Genomic DNA, 15,347 nt, shown 5'->3' on the forward strand with positions numbered 1-15,347 from the left:
AAAAATGTCGAGGCCACTTTAATAAACGCTCATATGCAGACCTGCAAGTACACCTACAGCAAAGTGGCCAGGCTGAAGTCAGATTATTTGACCTTAAACCAGGTATGATATTGAAATACAATTAATAATAAAAAAAACAATAATAGTTAATAATAATAACAATAATTACAGTTATTGTAATTATTGTTATATTAATAAGACTCCAGGACAATATAACGTTAATGAAGATGGCGTAATGAGCGAATCAGGTACTAGTAACGAACCATTGAAGTGGTGGGAGCACTTTGTCAACAACATGGTCCCCGTACTCAAAAGAGTCATTTCTTTTAGTAAAAAACTACCAGGTAAAATACTACAACTACTATTAACACCGCTGCTGCTACTGCTGCTGCTGCTACTACTACTGCTGCTACTACTACTGCTACTACTACTGCTGTTGCTGCTGCTGCTACTACTATTACTGCTGCTACTACTACTGCTACTACTACTACTACTGCAGCTCCTGTTGCTGATTTTGCTGAGGCAGTTACTGCTACTACTACTGCTACTGCTGTTACTAACTACTATTATTACTACTATTACATAACTTTTACTGCTACTACTAATTGTAAATTACAAACTATTCATTGCCATTACAAGTTTAACAATGCAACGACAGGGTTCGGCGAATTGCACCAGCAAGATCAGATAACACTGTTGAAGCAAGGGTCATTTGAAGTTATACTAACCAGGTTATGATGACGACGACGATGATATTATTGTTATGATAAATTATGATAATGATAGTATGATGATTATGATAGTGATATTATTATTATTATTATTATTATTATTATTATAAATAATTTTCATCCTCTAAAAAAATATCCATCCAGATATACATTGTTAGTCTCGGATGACGGTATGTTCTTGCCAGACATGACAGTATTGATACCAAGGTACTTAATATCGTTAATATTATTAATATTATTATTATTATTATCATTATTATTATTATTATTATTATCATTATTATTATTATTATTATTATCATCATAATGGGAACAGATCTTTTGTTTTTTCATCAAATGCTTAAAATCATTAATTAATTAATTAATTAATTAATAGAGAAATAGTCATGATTAAAATAAAATCATAATCATCATAGTTAGTCATCATGCCCTTCATTTAAAATAAAATAAGAACAGCGGTGACGAGATGGTTATGAAAATTGATTTAGGCATTGTTCCGATCACAATATATTGTATATGATGATGATGATATCAAACTGCTAATTAAACTTTGGCGAAAATATTCGGTCCAGAAAAATATCCGGAAAATAATAATAATAAAAATTATTATTATTGATGTTGTTTTATTATGAAATTACTTTCTTTACAAGGAGTAAGTTCGCCTGCATACCTTTGGGAGATTTCTTTGAAGAGCAGTACAAATTTGCCGTTGAATTCAACAAACTCGATCTAGATGACTGTGAAATCGGCATTATCTCGGCTATAATGATTATGAACCCAGGTATGAAACACGCTATCAGCCTTGTTTGTATATACTAAAGTAATATGGCAGTTTTTCCGAATTTTTTCCAGAAAGGCAAGATCTGGAGAATGTTAGGACGGTTCAGAAGTTGCAGCACCTCTATAAGCTGGCTCTCAGTCAGTATATGAAGAGATCGAGACCAGGTGTGGCGTGTGGTTTTTTTTATTATTGTTATATTGTTGACTGTTATTATTATTGTTGTTATTATTGACTGTTATTATTTTTTTAATTACAGTCATTAATTTGATGCTTACGATACGTAAACATTTAAGATACTACCACCACTACTACTGCTGCTACTGCTACCACTACCACTACTACTGCTGCTACTACTACTACTACTACTACTACCACCACCACCACCACTACTACTACTACTACAGCTACTACTACTACTGCTGTTGCTACTACTACTACTACTACTACTGCTACTACTACTACTACTACTTCTGCTGCTACTACTACTGCTACTACTAATTTTGTTACAGATGATTACATGCAGCACTACCAAAAAACTGTGGACATCTTGCCGAGACTGACTCATATAAATGACCTACATTTGAAAAAGTTACAGAACATGAACTCCATCTTAACTAACGTTAAAATGCCAGACCTGCATAAGGAAATGTTTCATTATTGATTGGTTGGGCTGGTTGATTGGTTTTTGAAGGTCGGCTGGTTGATTAATTTGGTCGATCCGATTGGTTGATGAGGGCTTTGCTAGTTGGTTGATTGACTGAAGTGTCTGATTATGATAGGTCGGATGATTGATTAAATGAATTGATAAATAAATGATTGACTGATTCATTGATTGATTGATTTTTTGATTGATCAATTGATTAATTGATTGATGGAGTTTGCATTGATAGTTGCATTCATGTATGTTGTAGTATGTTAACCTTTCAGCTAGCAAAATGAAAATTTATTGCACACAAAATCGAGAAATTGATGGTAGTTAATATAGTTAATTAGTAAAACAATGATGTATAGTACAAATAGGGCTACTAGAGTAACATTTTTTGATTACAAGTTTTGTAAATATTAATAAATTCTTTCATTTAATTCATTCATTAATTAATCTATTTTTTTCATTTATATTTTGTTTTTTCTCTTTATTTACCCTGCAAAGCGTTCTCTATCTATCAATAAATAAGAAAAACCGCGTAGAATACAGAACTAAAACTAAAAAACAACATCTTTATTTACGATATTTAACTTATTTAATTGATTTTACTTTCTTTTTTTTCTATTCATTTATTTAATACAAATAATTTATTTTATTTTTAAAAAATTCGATCAACTCATATCATTTCGCAAGGTCGTAATCGTAGCATTCTATCTCAAAATACCATTTGTTAGCATTTCTATATATATATATATACCTTATATATATCTTATATATATATATATATCTTATATATATATATATATATAGTCTTTGTGGGTGTCTATAAAAGAGTTGCATTTTGCTTTTGTGAAGGCCCGTTGTTGTGGATCTGAGTCAGTGTTTTGGCCTGACCTACCTTAAATGAGGCCCTACCTTAAATTTGTGTGTGTTTATGTACGTATGTGTGTGTGTGCGTATTAACTTATATATATATATATATATATATATATATATATATATATATATATATAGAGAGAGAGAGAGAGAGAGAGAGAGAGAGAGAGAGAGAGATTATACACGTATTTTTTCCCAATGTTTTAGGCTATTTTTGATTGAATGTATACATTTACATAACTTATTCACTTATTAGTAATAAGACTTACGCTCGAGCAAAAGGGTAAATACTCGCATTTTTAGTTTACAGTTTCATTTAAATAAAGGGTAACATTTGATGCTATTTCAAAAATGACATATTTATATGTATATGTTTAATGTTTAAGCGTATTTGTACTAGTGTAATATATTTGTTTATTTATATGTTGTCTAGTCGCTTCTTTTTACGTATTTTAACAGTTATATGATATTTATTCAGTCAAAATTGACATCTATCACTGAAATTTTTTGACATTTCGTTGTTTAGCTATTCTGTTATTTGAAAGTTAATGTTATTTCGTCAATAAAAGTGATTTAATAATATATTTTATTAGATTTTTAACTACACTACTATGGTCTTCCTGATTCAACCCTTTATCTCTTAAGTAAAGCTTTTAACTCTGCTGCTCGTCTAGCTGCTCGTGTCCCTTTCTTTTCTCATATATCTCATGTCTTGTTCACTGGCTACCTATAAAATGTAGAATAATTTTTAAAAATTGCACATTCTTGTTCTCACTTCTTCTTAACTCGTGTTAAACACTCTTTTGCTAAATCTTTTTCTGGCTCTTTTCTCTGGAACTCTCTACCTTCCTCTCTGACTACTTCTCCATCACTTACGAAGTTCAGAGCGTATTCCAAGACCCATCTGTTTGCAAAATTCATTGAACATTGTTGAACATTGTGGAAATAGCGTTTTATAAAATAATTGATTGACTAATTAATTGATTAATTGATTGATTGATCAATCGATTGATTGATTGATTGATACTGTAAGTCTTTATACTTTCAAAAATGTTTTAATTGGAAACGTCGCACAACACTAAAATTTTTAAAATTGGATAAAGATAAACAATTCGTTGAGTTTTTTATTCATGTGCGCGGATTTTAAAATTTATAATTTTTAAGAATTAGTTTTTAATTGTTTTATTCATAAATTAAATAATAATTTGTGTTCAAAAAAGTTTTAAAATATCGGCGATAGTTTTATTGTTAGTCTTTCTGTTATATTTGACCGCCACTTTAGAAAAAATGGAAAACTCTGAGTTAGTGTCAGTATCGTTGTATGAAATTTTTCAATTTTTAAATTTCCAATTTATTTTATTTATTATTTATTTTTATATAATTGCGAAAAATATTTAAATTTTTAAAATAATCAAATTATTTTTTTATCTTCCAAAAGCCTAAAGCATCCAGAATTCACGTTTCAAGGTTTCAAGAATGAGATGAACCAAAGAATCGACGGAGTCCTAAAAAAACTTTACGACATTTGGTTAGAAATAGGCATAATAATAAAACAGCGGGAATCCAGGACTGAGGTCGTCATTCTGCACATTAGTAACCTCCTTGAAGAAATGCTGAGAGAGGAGGAGGGTCTTAAAAGTCGTCTGCTGGATAACGTGGCCAAGTATACGATCAGGGTTTATGAACTGTCTAAAGAGTTGAATGTACCCCACGTTGAGGTGATGCTTGTATGCATATGTGTGTATGTGTATGCTATATGTGTTGATGTTTGTGATGTGATATCTGTATACTATATATATATACGTTTGTGTGTATGTTATGTATTAACTGATGTGAAATTGATGTAACATTTAGCATGTCAGAACGATGACACAATGAGCACCATCTGCCCAAATTATGCAAATTGATAAGATGATATTTTTGTTTTTGGATATTACAACATCAACAAATATGAACAATATCTGATGTTTTGTTTTGTTCCTTCCATTTCTTTTGTTTTATTAAGTTTTGTTTTCAATGATGAACTAGAACTATGAAGCATTATAAGTTTATGAACTTTTTAAAAATGTTTATTTTAAAAATATATATTTTTTTTAAAAATGCTATTTTAAAACTTTAATAATTTTTAAATAGAAATTTTAAAAATTAATTTTGCAATTTTTCCACCAAGCCACCGAAAGAGCTGACGATTCTGGAAAGAGAGAAAGAGTTGAAAAATACTTTTGACAAGTTGAGTAAGGAGAAGGCAGGCAGGATCAGTAGGTGGAATTCCCTTACCGAATCCAACAGAATTATATGCTCGAGATTGAGCGTTGCAGTTAGCTCTTGTTTGTTTGTTTGTTTATTTGTTTGTTTGTTCATTCATTCATTTGTTTGTTTGTTTGTTCATTTATTTGTTTGTTTGTTAGTCTACTTGCTGGTTGATTGATTGAACGATTGATTGAATAATCGGTTTGCTGTAAGCTCATTTTTTATTGGTGTCCATTTGTATATTCGTTTTTTTTATTTGTGTATTGAGCGCTTGTTTGACTGGTCTGTTGATTGATTGATTGATTGATTGATTGATTGATTAGTTGGCTGATTGGTTAAATATTTGATTGATTAATTTGTTGGCTGCTGGTTGTTTAGGATTTTGTCTACCAGTTTGTTCAATTGTTTGATTCATTTTTTGCCAGTTGAGTGTTAGATTTTAAAATCATCTGTGATCTGTCACCATCACAAACAAACAAACACACACACAGACAAACAGCCTACCAATGATATCCGAGGTTCCCTCATTGAACCAACTGGAACTCTATGAGATGCATGTTCAAAGTCTTGAAAAAGATTTGGTAGAGTTATTTTTAAAATTGATTTTTGGAGAGTTTCGTTTATTATTTAAAATATTGATTCAGTATAATTTCATTCATTAATTAATTCATTCATTTCTTCATTTTATTATTTATTCATTAATTCATTTATTCATCCATCCAATATATAGGAAAACCGCATTCAATCAATCACTGATCTCAAGAAAAGTATCCGGAAATTAGTGAAAGAACTCGAATACGAACCAACCGGTAAACAGGAAAAGGAAATTCTCACCGTAGACAACCAATCAGATGATGGGTTTATTTATTCAGCTGATGTTCTGTATCATCACCAAGCTATGTTGAGCAAGGTTAAATAATATGCTCCTTTTTTTTATAATCATTAACATTATGAACATCACCATCATAGTAACCAACATCCGTTTCATTCATCATCATCTTCTTCATCATCGTTAGCATCTTCATATTCACAGTCATCATCCACATCATCACTTCTACTCAGCTGGAGCAAATAAAGAGAGAAAACCTGGCGACGATCTCGAGATTGAGAGCTGAACTACTCTCCAGTCTAGATTTTCCAAAGTTTGAAGTTTATAACGACAACAACTACGACCAGAAAAATGACAATACCAAGAATGGGAACTGCAGCGATGGTGGCTGCCTGTTGAATCCAGCTGACACCACCACAGGCAAATTAGGATTAGGATTGGCAGGAGTCCAGAAAGAGAGATGTGCGGAAGATTATGATGAAGATTATAGGCTAGCCTTTAATACTGGCGCTAGCATTAAACTCGTTAAGAGTGTTGGTATCCTTTCTTTCATTATTTATTTTTATTTATTTTAAAAATTTTATTGATGTTTTTGTGACTACGGTAGTATGCGACATGATGAAGTTTAGATAACATTTTAAAATAATTATAATAATTATGCCGACAATGACATTATTTACGACGAAAACAATGATAGAATAATGAGTGACCCATTTGACCTACTTTTCATGACCCAATTAGCTTCAGACCCAGCTTAACAATCGGGTCCAGAAGACTAGGAAGGATTTGGTCAGTAGGCAGAGAGATCTGCAAGAGCTCTGGACCAAGTGTCAGATGGGGACGGAGTATCGGGAGAAGAATAAGCATCTTGTGTCAGGTTGGTGGCGACGCGCTGATGATGGGATATCCCGTGTTGGAATCTGTTGGGATTTTTTTGCCAAAAGGATGTTGTTTCTTGCTGGCTATAATGGCTTGGCTGTGGTATGATGATGTCGTTGTTATAAAATGATGATGTTCTGGTGTGATGTGATGCCATTTTTCACTTCTCTATCCATTTTACATTTTTTATTCAATAACATTTTTTTTCAACCAATTAGCCGAGTTCGATACCATAAACATTACCTCATTGGCCAGAGAGATAAACACGATGAACTGCTATTATAACAACTATAAGCATATTTTTGATAAAGTTAAGGCCTTTCAGGATCTTTTTTCAAGCTATGTTGCCGTCGAGGTAAGTGATTGGTCGGCTCGTTGAGTGGGTGATTTCGTTTGGTCGATCTTGATTGACTGGTAGATTTGTCGATCCTGATTGGTTGATACATTGATTGATTGATTGATTGGTTGGTTGGTTGATTGACTGATTGATTGGTTAATCGATTCCAGAAAAAGTCAGGTCAATCGAGTCGTTTCTTCAGTCGTTCCTCTAACACAGTGAAGGATGAAAAATTGAAGAGCAGATTGTTGAAAGATTTGACAGCTGTTAGAAACACTTTATTTAACCAATGAATGCATTAATGAATGGATGGATTGATGATTGGATGAATGGATGCATGAATGAATGAATGGATGGAGCGATGATTGGATGAATGTTTACATCACAACATAATAATTGCTTTCATTTAGTTTCAAAATAATAAGCTATACATACATTAACGATAATCATTTTATGAGTGACAAAAAGAAACAATTTTTTGAAAAGGTTAATGATTTAAAATATTTTAAAAAAATCTATCCTTAAATACCTCTCCAACTTACCAGCTTGAAGGTGAGATACAGAATTTGATTGACGGAATTAACGCCAAACCTCAAAATACTTTTACCCTTAGTAGTAGGAACGACACTACCTCTACTTCTACCACCACCACCACCACTATTACTATTAGTAGTAGTAATAACAATAACGCCAACAATATGGGGGTGAGTAATTTAGGGGGGTTGGTACTAAAGGGTGCTAGCAGTAATATTATTAGTAGTGGTGCTAGCGAGGTTCTCGTTCAGGGTGTCAGGTTTAAAGAGTATGTAAAATCTCTGTGGACCGATCTCAAGAGTGAGAAGTCGTCTGCAGTCGAACCCGGTTCTGGTGCTCCGCCTACATGGGGTTATGGGTCTGGAAAAAAGGTTTGTTTTTTGGATTGGGGATTTAGGCTTGTTTATTTGTTTCTTATTTAATTTATGTTTGTATTGTTTTCAGTCATTCGTTTGGCTCTTTTCTCCGTCTATCTGTCTGTCTGTCTGTCTTTCTATCTGTTTGTCTGTCTGTCTGTCTGTCTGTCGTTCTGTTTGATATGTCTGTCTATCCATCTGTGTCTACTAATCATTCATTCATTCATTCATTCATTCATTCATTCATTCATTCATTCATTCATTCATTCATTCATTCATTCATTCATTCATTCATTCATTCGTTCATTCATTAACTGATCCATTAATTCACAATTCACTCTGTCATTTATTCATTCACTCATCTGGTCTTTTGTTAAATGAACGAATCAATTTACCTCTCAGAGTACTTTGAAGTCGCGACAGTTCGACACGACGACGGCCACCACATCCTCCGGATCGTCGACCACATCAAACAACAACAACAACAATAAAAACAACAACAAAGTTAATAACAGCAACAACACCATATCTGTAACCCCACTGAAAAGGAAGATTGCCAACATTACTCCTTCTAAGATTGCTGCTAAACTACTCAAGGTAACTTCTTCTCTTTCTCTCTGTCTTCCTTTTCTTTGTCTTCGACTTTCTTCCTGTCTCTCTCTCTCTCTCTCTCTCTTTCTTTTTCTTTCTCTTTCTCTCTCTTTCTCTGTCTCATTTAAATTAGTTCATTGTTAATTTCACTCGTGTTTTTTTTGTTTTATGCACTACCATCATTACAACAACAACAACAACAGTACGAATCAGATGGTGGTACGCCTAGCAACAGCCACGACTGCACCACCGTTCGAAGGACCACTCGTTCCACAGCTGCCACTAGGAGCTGTGGCAAAAGCAGCAGCAGCAACGGCGTCTGCGACAATATCACCAGCGACGAGCAAGCTGCTACTGCTGGCGCTGCTGCTGTCGGTGCAGCTGCTGGAAAAATTACGTCATCAGGAAATGGAGCTAATTCAAGATTTAAGGTCGGTCGTTTGGACAAAGTTGTTAGTTTATAGTTTAAACTTTATTATTTTGAAATAACAACATTTCATCATTCATCTATTGTGTAATCAGTTAACCAATCAACCAACCAATCAATCAAACAACCAACCAATCAAACAACCAACCAATCAAACAAACAACCAACCAATCAACCATCCAATCAGAAACTGACTGACCAATCACCTCCAATCTACCCATCGACCGTCTCGAAGTTTCGAACGGCGACTCGCAGAACGCCGACTTCGTCGGGTAACGCAGCCGCCTCAGTCACCCAAAAGCCCATCTTGCTACGGGAAAGTCCGGTAAATGGGAAACCCCAGGCTAACTTATTGAAAACGGCTAAAAAGGAAAGTAACTGGAAAACCATGCTCTTGGAAAATCCAGCTAAAAATAGCAACACCACCACCAACAATAACAACAACAATGGAAGACCACCATTAAGTCATCTACCACCCAGAGTGAGAGGTGCTGATAGTGGTGTGACCACCATGATGACGATGAGAACTAGACAGGTAGATGATGATGACGATGATGGCGATGATGACCATAAGAATTATTATTATTATTTTTAATTATTATTTTATTTTTATTATTAGATGGAGATTATCATTGTTGTTTTGGTGAAAATAATGATGAAGATGATGGCAGCTGCTAATTCATTATAAGAAAATTTAGTTTTAGTATACCTAAGTAGCATGTATTTTACTAATCTTATGTGTTTGAGATTTTTTACTATTAATTTTTCACTGATATTTAAGGATGGCAAGGAAAATACAGCGACAACAATAGCAACAACGAGGAATATGGCCAGCAGCAATAACAACAACAACAAAATCAACAACATCAATAACACTAATGCCTCCGATGTATCGGCTAGCTATGAAGACTTTTCCGTAAGTCTGCTGTTTATTCTTTGGGCTTCTTTTTACGATTCTTTGGGTTTCTTTTTATCGATAGTTTTTGGATGTAAGAGTAGAAAGTATGATGGTTTTTATATGGGCTAATTAATGTACGCTGCTCAGTCTAAATAATTAATCTGCCAATCAATCAATCGATTGATCTATCAATCAATCAGTCAATTAATCGATCGATCAATCAATCAATTAATTCACTAGCTAATTAATCAATCAACTAATTACAATTTTCTCTCCAAACGCCAGAGAGGGTTAGTGCAGAGTGGCAAATCATTCATCTCAAGTAGTGTCATCATTCTGCCAAAGATTTCAACTGCTGCTAACAACAATAACAATAATGTCAATTTGTGAACTTCTTTCATTAATATTATTTTTACTGATAATAATTATTAATAATATTATTATAGTTATTATTATTATTATATTTATTTCAGAGTGTGATTCCTATTATAATTATTACTATTATTATTAATCTCATTATTTTTATGAATTCAAAAGTTATTTTTCTTCAATTAGTTTTATTAATAGTCTTATTATTTTACGTTAGTGCCTGTGTACTGTACATATGTGATTGGTTGACTGGCATATCATTCTTTTATTAATACTTTCATTCATTCATTCATTCATTCATGTATGCGTGCATTTATTTGTATGTTTGTCTGTTTATCTATCCATTCATCCATTCACTCATTCATTATCTATCCGTGCATCAATTCATCCATTCATTCATTCACTCATTCCGTTCATTCATCCATTCTTTTATTCTTTCATTTGTCCATCCATCCATCTAACATCTAATGCAGATTTTTTTTGCAATATTTAATACAACAATGATAATCACATATTAATCTTTATATAGAAATATAATGTGGCCTAATTAGTTATCGATCATTTTTAATATGATTAAAATATATGACAAAATTATTATTATTATTATTTAATGTTAATAATACCTTTCCTATTTATTAAGAATTGAAAGTTTCTCTAACTTGAAGATGAACTGGTGTACATTTGCTTTAAATTTTCTTCATGTCCTGGTTTTTACTTAGTTTTATCAATGTTTCGCTCAATTTCGCTCAATTTCTTTATAAATTAACTGCTACTACTACTACTACTATTACTACTACTACTACTACTACTACTGATACCGCTACTACTACTTCTTCAACTAGCTACTGATACTACTACTGCTGCTACTGCTACAATTACTGTGTGTGATCGTGTAGCTTTCCTACCTGCAAATATGTTTACTACAAGTATTTTCGTGAAAGATTCACTACCACTACTACTATTCTTACTACTTCTACTGCTGCTACTACCACTGCTGCTACTTCTTCTGCTGCTGCTGCTACTACTACTACTTTTATTAAAAGTGTTTTTGTGAAGCAAGTCATAGTACTATAGTTCTATTTATTGCATTTATGTAGTTTCATTTGTCGTATTTATCCGTTTTATACTTTTTAATTTATGACCTCATTAAACCTTTCAGAATAGGTGTGTATATCTTTAATATAATTTATATTCATATTAATTAATTAATTAACTAATTTATTTATTTATCATTATCCAAACGTAGTGTGTAAATATTTAGTTTATTCCTATGTTTCTTCATTTTATTGAGATTCTACAATATTTTTAAACATGATTTTTCATTCATTTTTTTCTCATTTTTCAAAACCACCGATATTAATTATATTAATTAATTAATTAATTAATTAATTAAACGTTTTCAATGTGGCATCTCTTGAACGATTAATGATCTCATCATCATCATCATTATTATTATCGTCCACTTACCTGATGTAATGCTGTTTATTGGCTGGTTTGACTTTTTTTTTTACATGAAATAAAATTCAATTTCTCATTTTTTGTGAGCGTTTACCTTTGAAAACTTTCTAAAAAGGAAGGGGAATAAGTAAATGAATGAATGAATGAATGAATGTATGAATGAATGAATGAATGGATGGATGGATGGATGGATGGATGGATGGATGGGTGGGTGGATGGTGTAGTTCTTCAAAAATTTTGGTCCGTCTAACGTTCTAGTCTCCAGAAGTTAAAAAAAACAATTGATTTCTAAAAAGTTATGAAAAGGAGAACCTCTAGGTTGACGCGGCGATAAAGTTTTTAGTTACACCTGACGACAATCATATTTAAAATGGCGAAAAAAAAATCAAAAAAAACTTTTGAACAGTGATCTCCGAGAACTTCAAATTCTACTTCAAATCCTCTTTGCGTCCAAATCAAACATGAGCGGAAGGAAGAGGGCCAGGGTAGAAAGTACGATAGCAGCTAGAAACAGCCAGAAAAATAACCTATCGAAAACTTCGGCGAGGCGTATCCACTCGCGCGAGTAGTTGATGGCGTCGGCCACTTCTGCGTAGGCTTGCTCCGTCAGCTCCTCTTTACCGGCCTGCTCGCTGAACGCCGTCGGGACAAGGTGTTGGAGCAGTTGCAGCTGGAATAAAGGCGTGAATGGTAGAGGATGACGTTTGTGGTCAAAAGATTTTTTCGGAGAATTTTTCCACTGTTGTTTTTGCTGCTGATTGCCGTTGTCTTCTAATGAGACGGATAATGTGTCGAGTTCTTCTTGGTTCTGTCCCCATTGGTGGTGCGATTTGTTCTGAGCGTTCCGCTTTCGACCGTTTGTTCGCTTGCTGGAGGAGGCCGTTGTGGTACTGGCCACTGAGGATTTGTTCGTGGTGGCTGTTGACGATTCAAGTAGTTGAGCTTTGTAGGTGCTGGCAGTTTGGAACATCCCTAAAATTTGAATTTTGTAACAAATTTCTTTTATAGAATAATAGTTTAGAAAAATTATCACCTCAAAAACAAAATACAGGATTAAACATTTATGGAAGCATGCATGGACTACCAAGAAAGCTAGCCAGATGAACCAAGAAGAGTTTCTTCATCCAGGGTGGAACTGGCCTATCGGCGATGCCGTACAAATTTAACACCAGAACTGTCAGCACCATGGACATCGTTGTGATGGCGAGTGTGCACGTTAGGTAGACAACTAAATTCGGTATATTTAGTTGTGTGGAGCGTGTTGAAATGTGATGTATTGATAACGTATAATAGATGGCGAAGTTATAAAACATTTAATTGCTTCGATGATGAACGTTTTGTAAAACATCATTCGAGTAACCGAGAAGTGGTATGTTGTCCGAAGTTTTGGGAATGTTGCCGGCGACGTTGAGCAGAAATATCCTGAAACTTAGAAGGACGACGACTCCGATCTGAACTTTCTGAGCAGGCGTGCAGAAGAAGATGGACAGCAGCAGGATGGAGGTCATGATTGACGGCATTATGACGTTCATCACGTAGAACAAGTGACGACGTCTGCGTCATCCACGACCATGAAATATTTTTACGATTGGTTCGACAGAATATTTTTAAAATTCAAACCACGAAATTATTAAATAGATACCTCAAATAAATGGTGTATATGGTGTTTGAGAATTTCTGCCCGGGGCAACAGGTGTATGAGAACTCGCTCCTCTGTGCTTTCGAGCCTTCAATCTCCCACTCGCCATTTTCCTTATAATTTTCCAAGTTGACCTCGGTTGTCGGTAGTGTAAGGTTCATCTTGTCTGTAATGTGTTTTTTCTTTTTCACATATAAACCCATTTAATTTAAATAACGTCTAACATTATTTAAACAATAGATTTGACATCTCCGACAAAACGAAACCACCTGTGTGATAGGACCAGGCACCAAATTTCAACTCGCACATCTGCCTGTCAAATGGGTAGAAAGTTATGTTGACCGAGCACATGGTCGCGAAGACACCTAAGACAGTATCAATTGTTTGAGATCTACAAGAACAAACAACTTTAAAAATAACTCTTTCATTCTTTCTTTCCCTCACTTTTATCAAACTTATCACTAAAATTAGTAATATTCTTTTTGTGTTCTCTACCTTTCTTTCTTTATCTCTCTCTCTCTGTCTCTTTCTCTCTCTCTCTCTCTCTCTCTCTCTCTCTGTCTCTCTCTCTCTCTCTCTCTCTCTTTCTAGACATGGACTGTATTGTAAAGTAACCTCCAGGCTCCCAGTGTACGATGCCTGCGTAGGAGACGACAGCGCGGAACTGGTTGTACTCGTCGTAAATTTTCTCGGCTCTGAAAAAAAGAGAAGGATCATAGAAATGAAAGGATAACACAAATAAAACAAAATAGAATTAGTAATTAAAAATAATAGAAATCTTAATTTGAACAAACTATTTTAAATTTTGTAGCTTCGTTTTGGTTTTACGATAAATTGATGACTATGGTGACTATATAACGACACCCGTCAATTTGACCTACGTGATTCGTTGAACTTTTTTTAAATTATCTATGACCTTTTAACTATTTGACCTTTGAGTTTTATAACTTTTCGATCCTTGACCTTCTACTAACTAACCCGTTGATAACGGCGAACTCTGGCCTCCACAGATTTTTAATTTCGATGATAATTTCCTTCATGTCGTTGTGCTCTTCGGGTCGCCATTTTAACCGTTCGTCAGTCCATTCCTATAAATATGATGACGACGACGATGATGATGACAACGATGATGACGACGATGACGACGATGATGGTTGGAGCTTACCAGTATAAGCAATCCAGTTGTGGTGAATATCTGACTCCGGATATCCTGAAAATGTTTAGGGGAAACATAATAACCATCATTTTTCATCATCATTATCATCATCGTCATCGTCATCACAAATTTTATCATTACCATCATCGTTATCGTCGTCGTCATCACCAATATAGCCACCATCATTATCACTATTTTCATTACCATATTCATCAGTATGGAGGTCGTTATCTCGCAAAATATCAGACCATCAGACATCGGAATCAAATATATGCCTTCCTCGTTTATCTCACAGCCTCAGTCCATGGTTGAAAGAACCCAAATATACATATATAGGTACATACATACGCACATGCATACATACATACATACATGTATACATACATACAAACATACATACATGTTACACATGATTTGTCGAGCAAGTCTCATGCTTTTATATCTTTCTCTGTGTTTAATTTTCAATTCCTCTGCCTCTATTTTTATCAACGTTGAATATTCTTTAAAATTTACTTAACCATCATCATCATCTTCATCACATTATCATCATCGTCATCATCGCCATCATCATTATCACCATCTTTACAATC

The 15,347-nt window shown here is 33.9% G+C and overlaps 2 protein-coding genes across 2 annotated transcripts; one reads left to right on the forward strand and one right to left on the reverse strand.

Moving 5' to 3' along the window:
- Positions 1-235: 235 nt before the first annotated feature.
- HELRODRAFT_191943 (hypothetical protein) lies at positions 236-10,694 on the forward strand (the record flags this gene model as incomplete). Its single annotated transcript, XM_009020044.1, has 19 exons — positions 236-344; positions 659-731; positions 876-938; positions 1,382-1,512; positions 1,584-1,676; positions 1,917-2,100; positions 4,473-4,752; positions 5,205-5,351; positions 5,776-5,865; positions 6,015-6,194; positions 6,347-6,646; positions 6,855-6,990; positions 7,211-7,347; positions 7,875-8,234; positions 8,622-8,816; positions 9,014-9,241; positions 9,425-9,772; positions 10,019-10,153; positions 10,421-10,694. The coding sequence occupies 19 exons, from the start codon at positions 236-238 to the stop codon at positions 10,523-10,525; spliced, it is 3,294 nt and encodes a 1,097-aa protein (XP_009018292.1). The 3' UTR covers positions 10,526-10,694.
- Positions 10,695-12,395: 1,701 nt separating this feature from the next.
- HELRODRAFT_173437 (hypothetical protein) lies at positions 12,396-15,015 on the reverse strand (the record flags this gene model as incomplete). Its single annotated transcript, XM_009020045.1, has 9 exons — positions 12,396-12,934; positions 13,047-13,190; positions 13,323-13,516; positions 13,605-13,767; positions 13,871-13,966; positions 14,217-14,296; positions 14,580-14,689; positions 14,767-14,811; positions 14,962-15,015. 9 exons carry the CDS (start codon positions 15,013-15,015, stop codon positions 12,396-12,398), a joined length of 1,425 nt encoding a protein of 474 aa, XP_009018293.1.
- Positions 15,016-15,347: the final 332 nt, after the last annotated feature.

Source organism: Helobdella robusta, assembly GCF_000326865.2.
Source record: "Helobdella robusta unplaced genomic scaffold HELROscaffold_26, whole genome shotgun sequence".
In the NCBI taxonomy this organism is placed as follows: Eukaryota; Metazoa; Annelida; class Clitellata; order Rhynchobdellida; family Glossiphoniidae; genus Helobdella; species Helobdella robusta.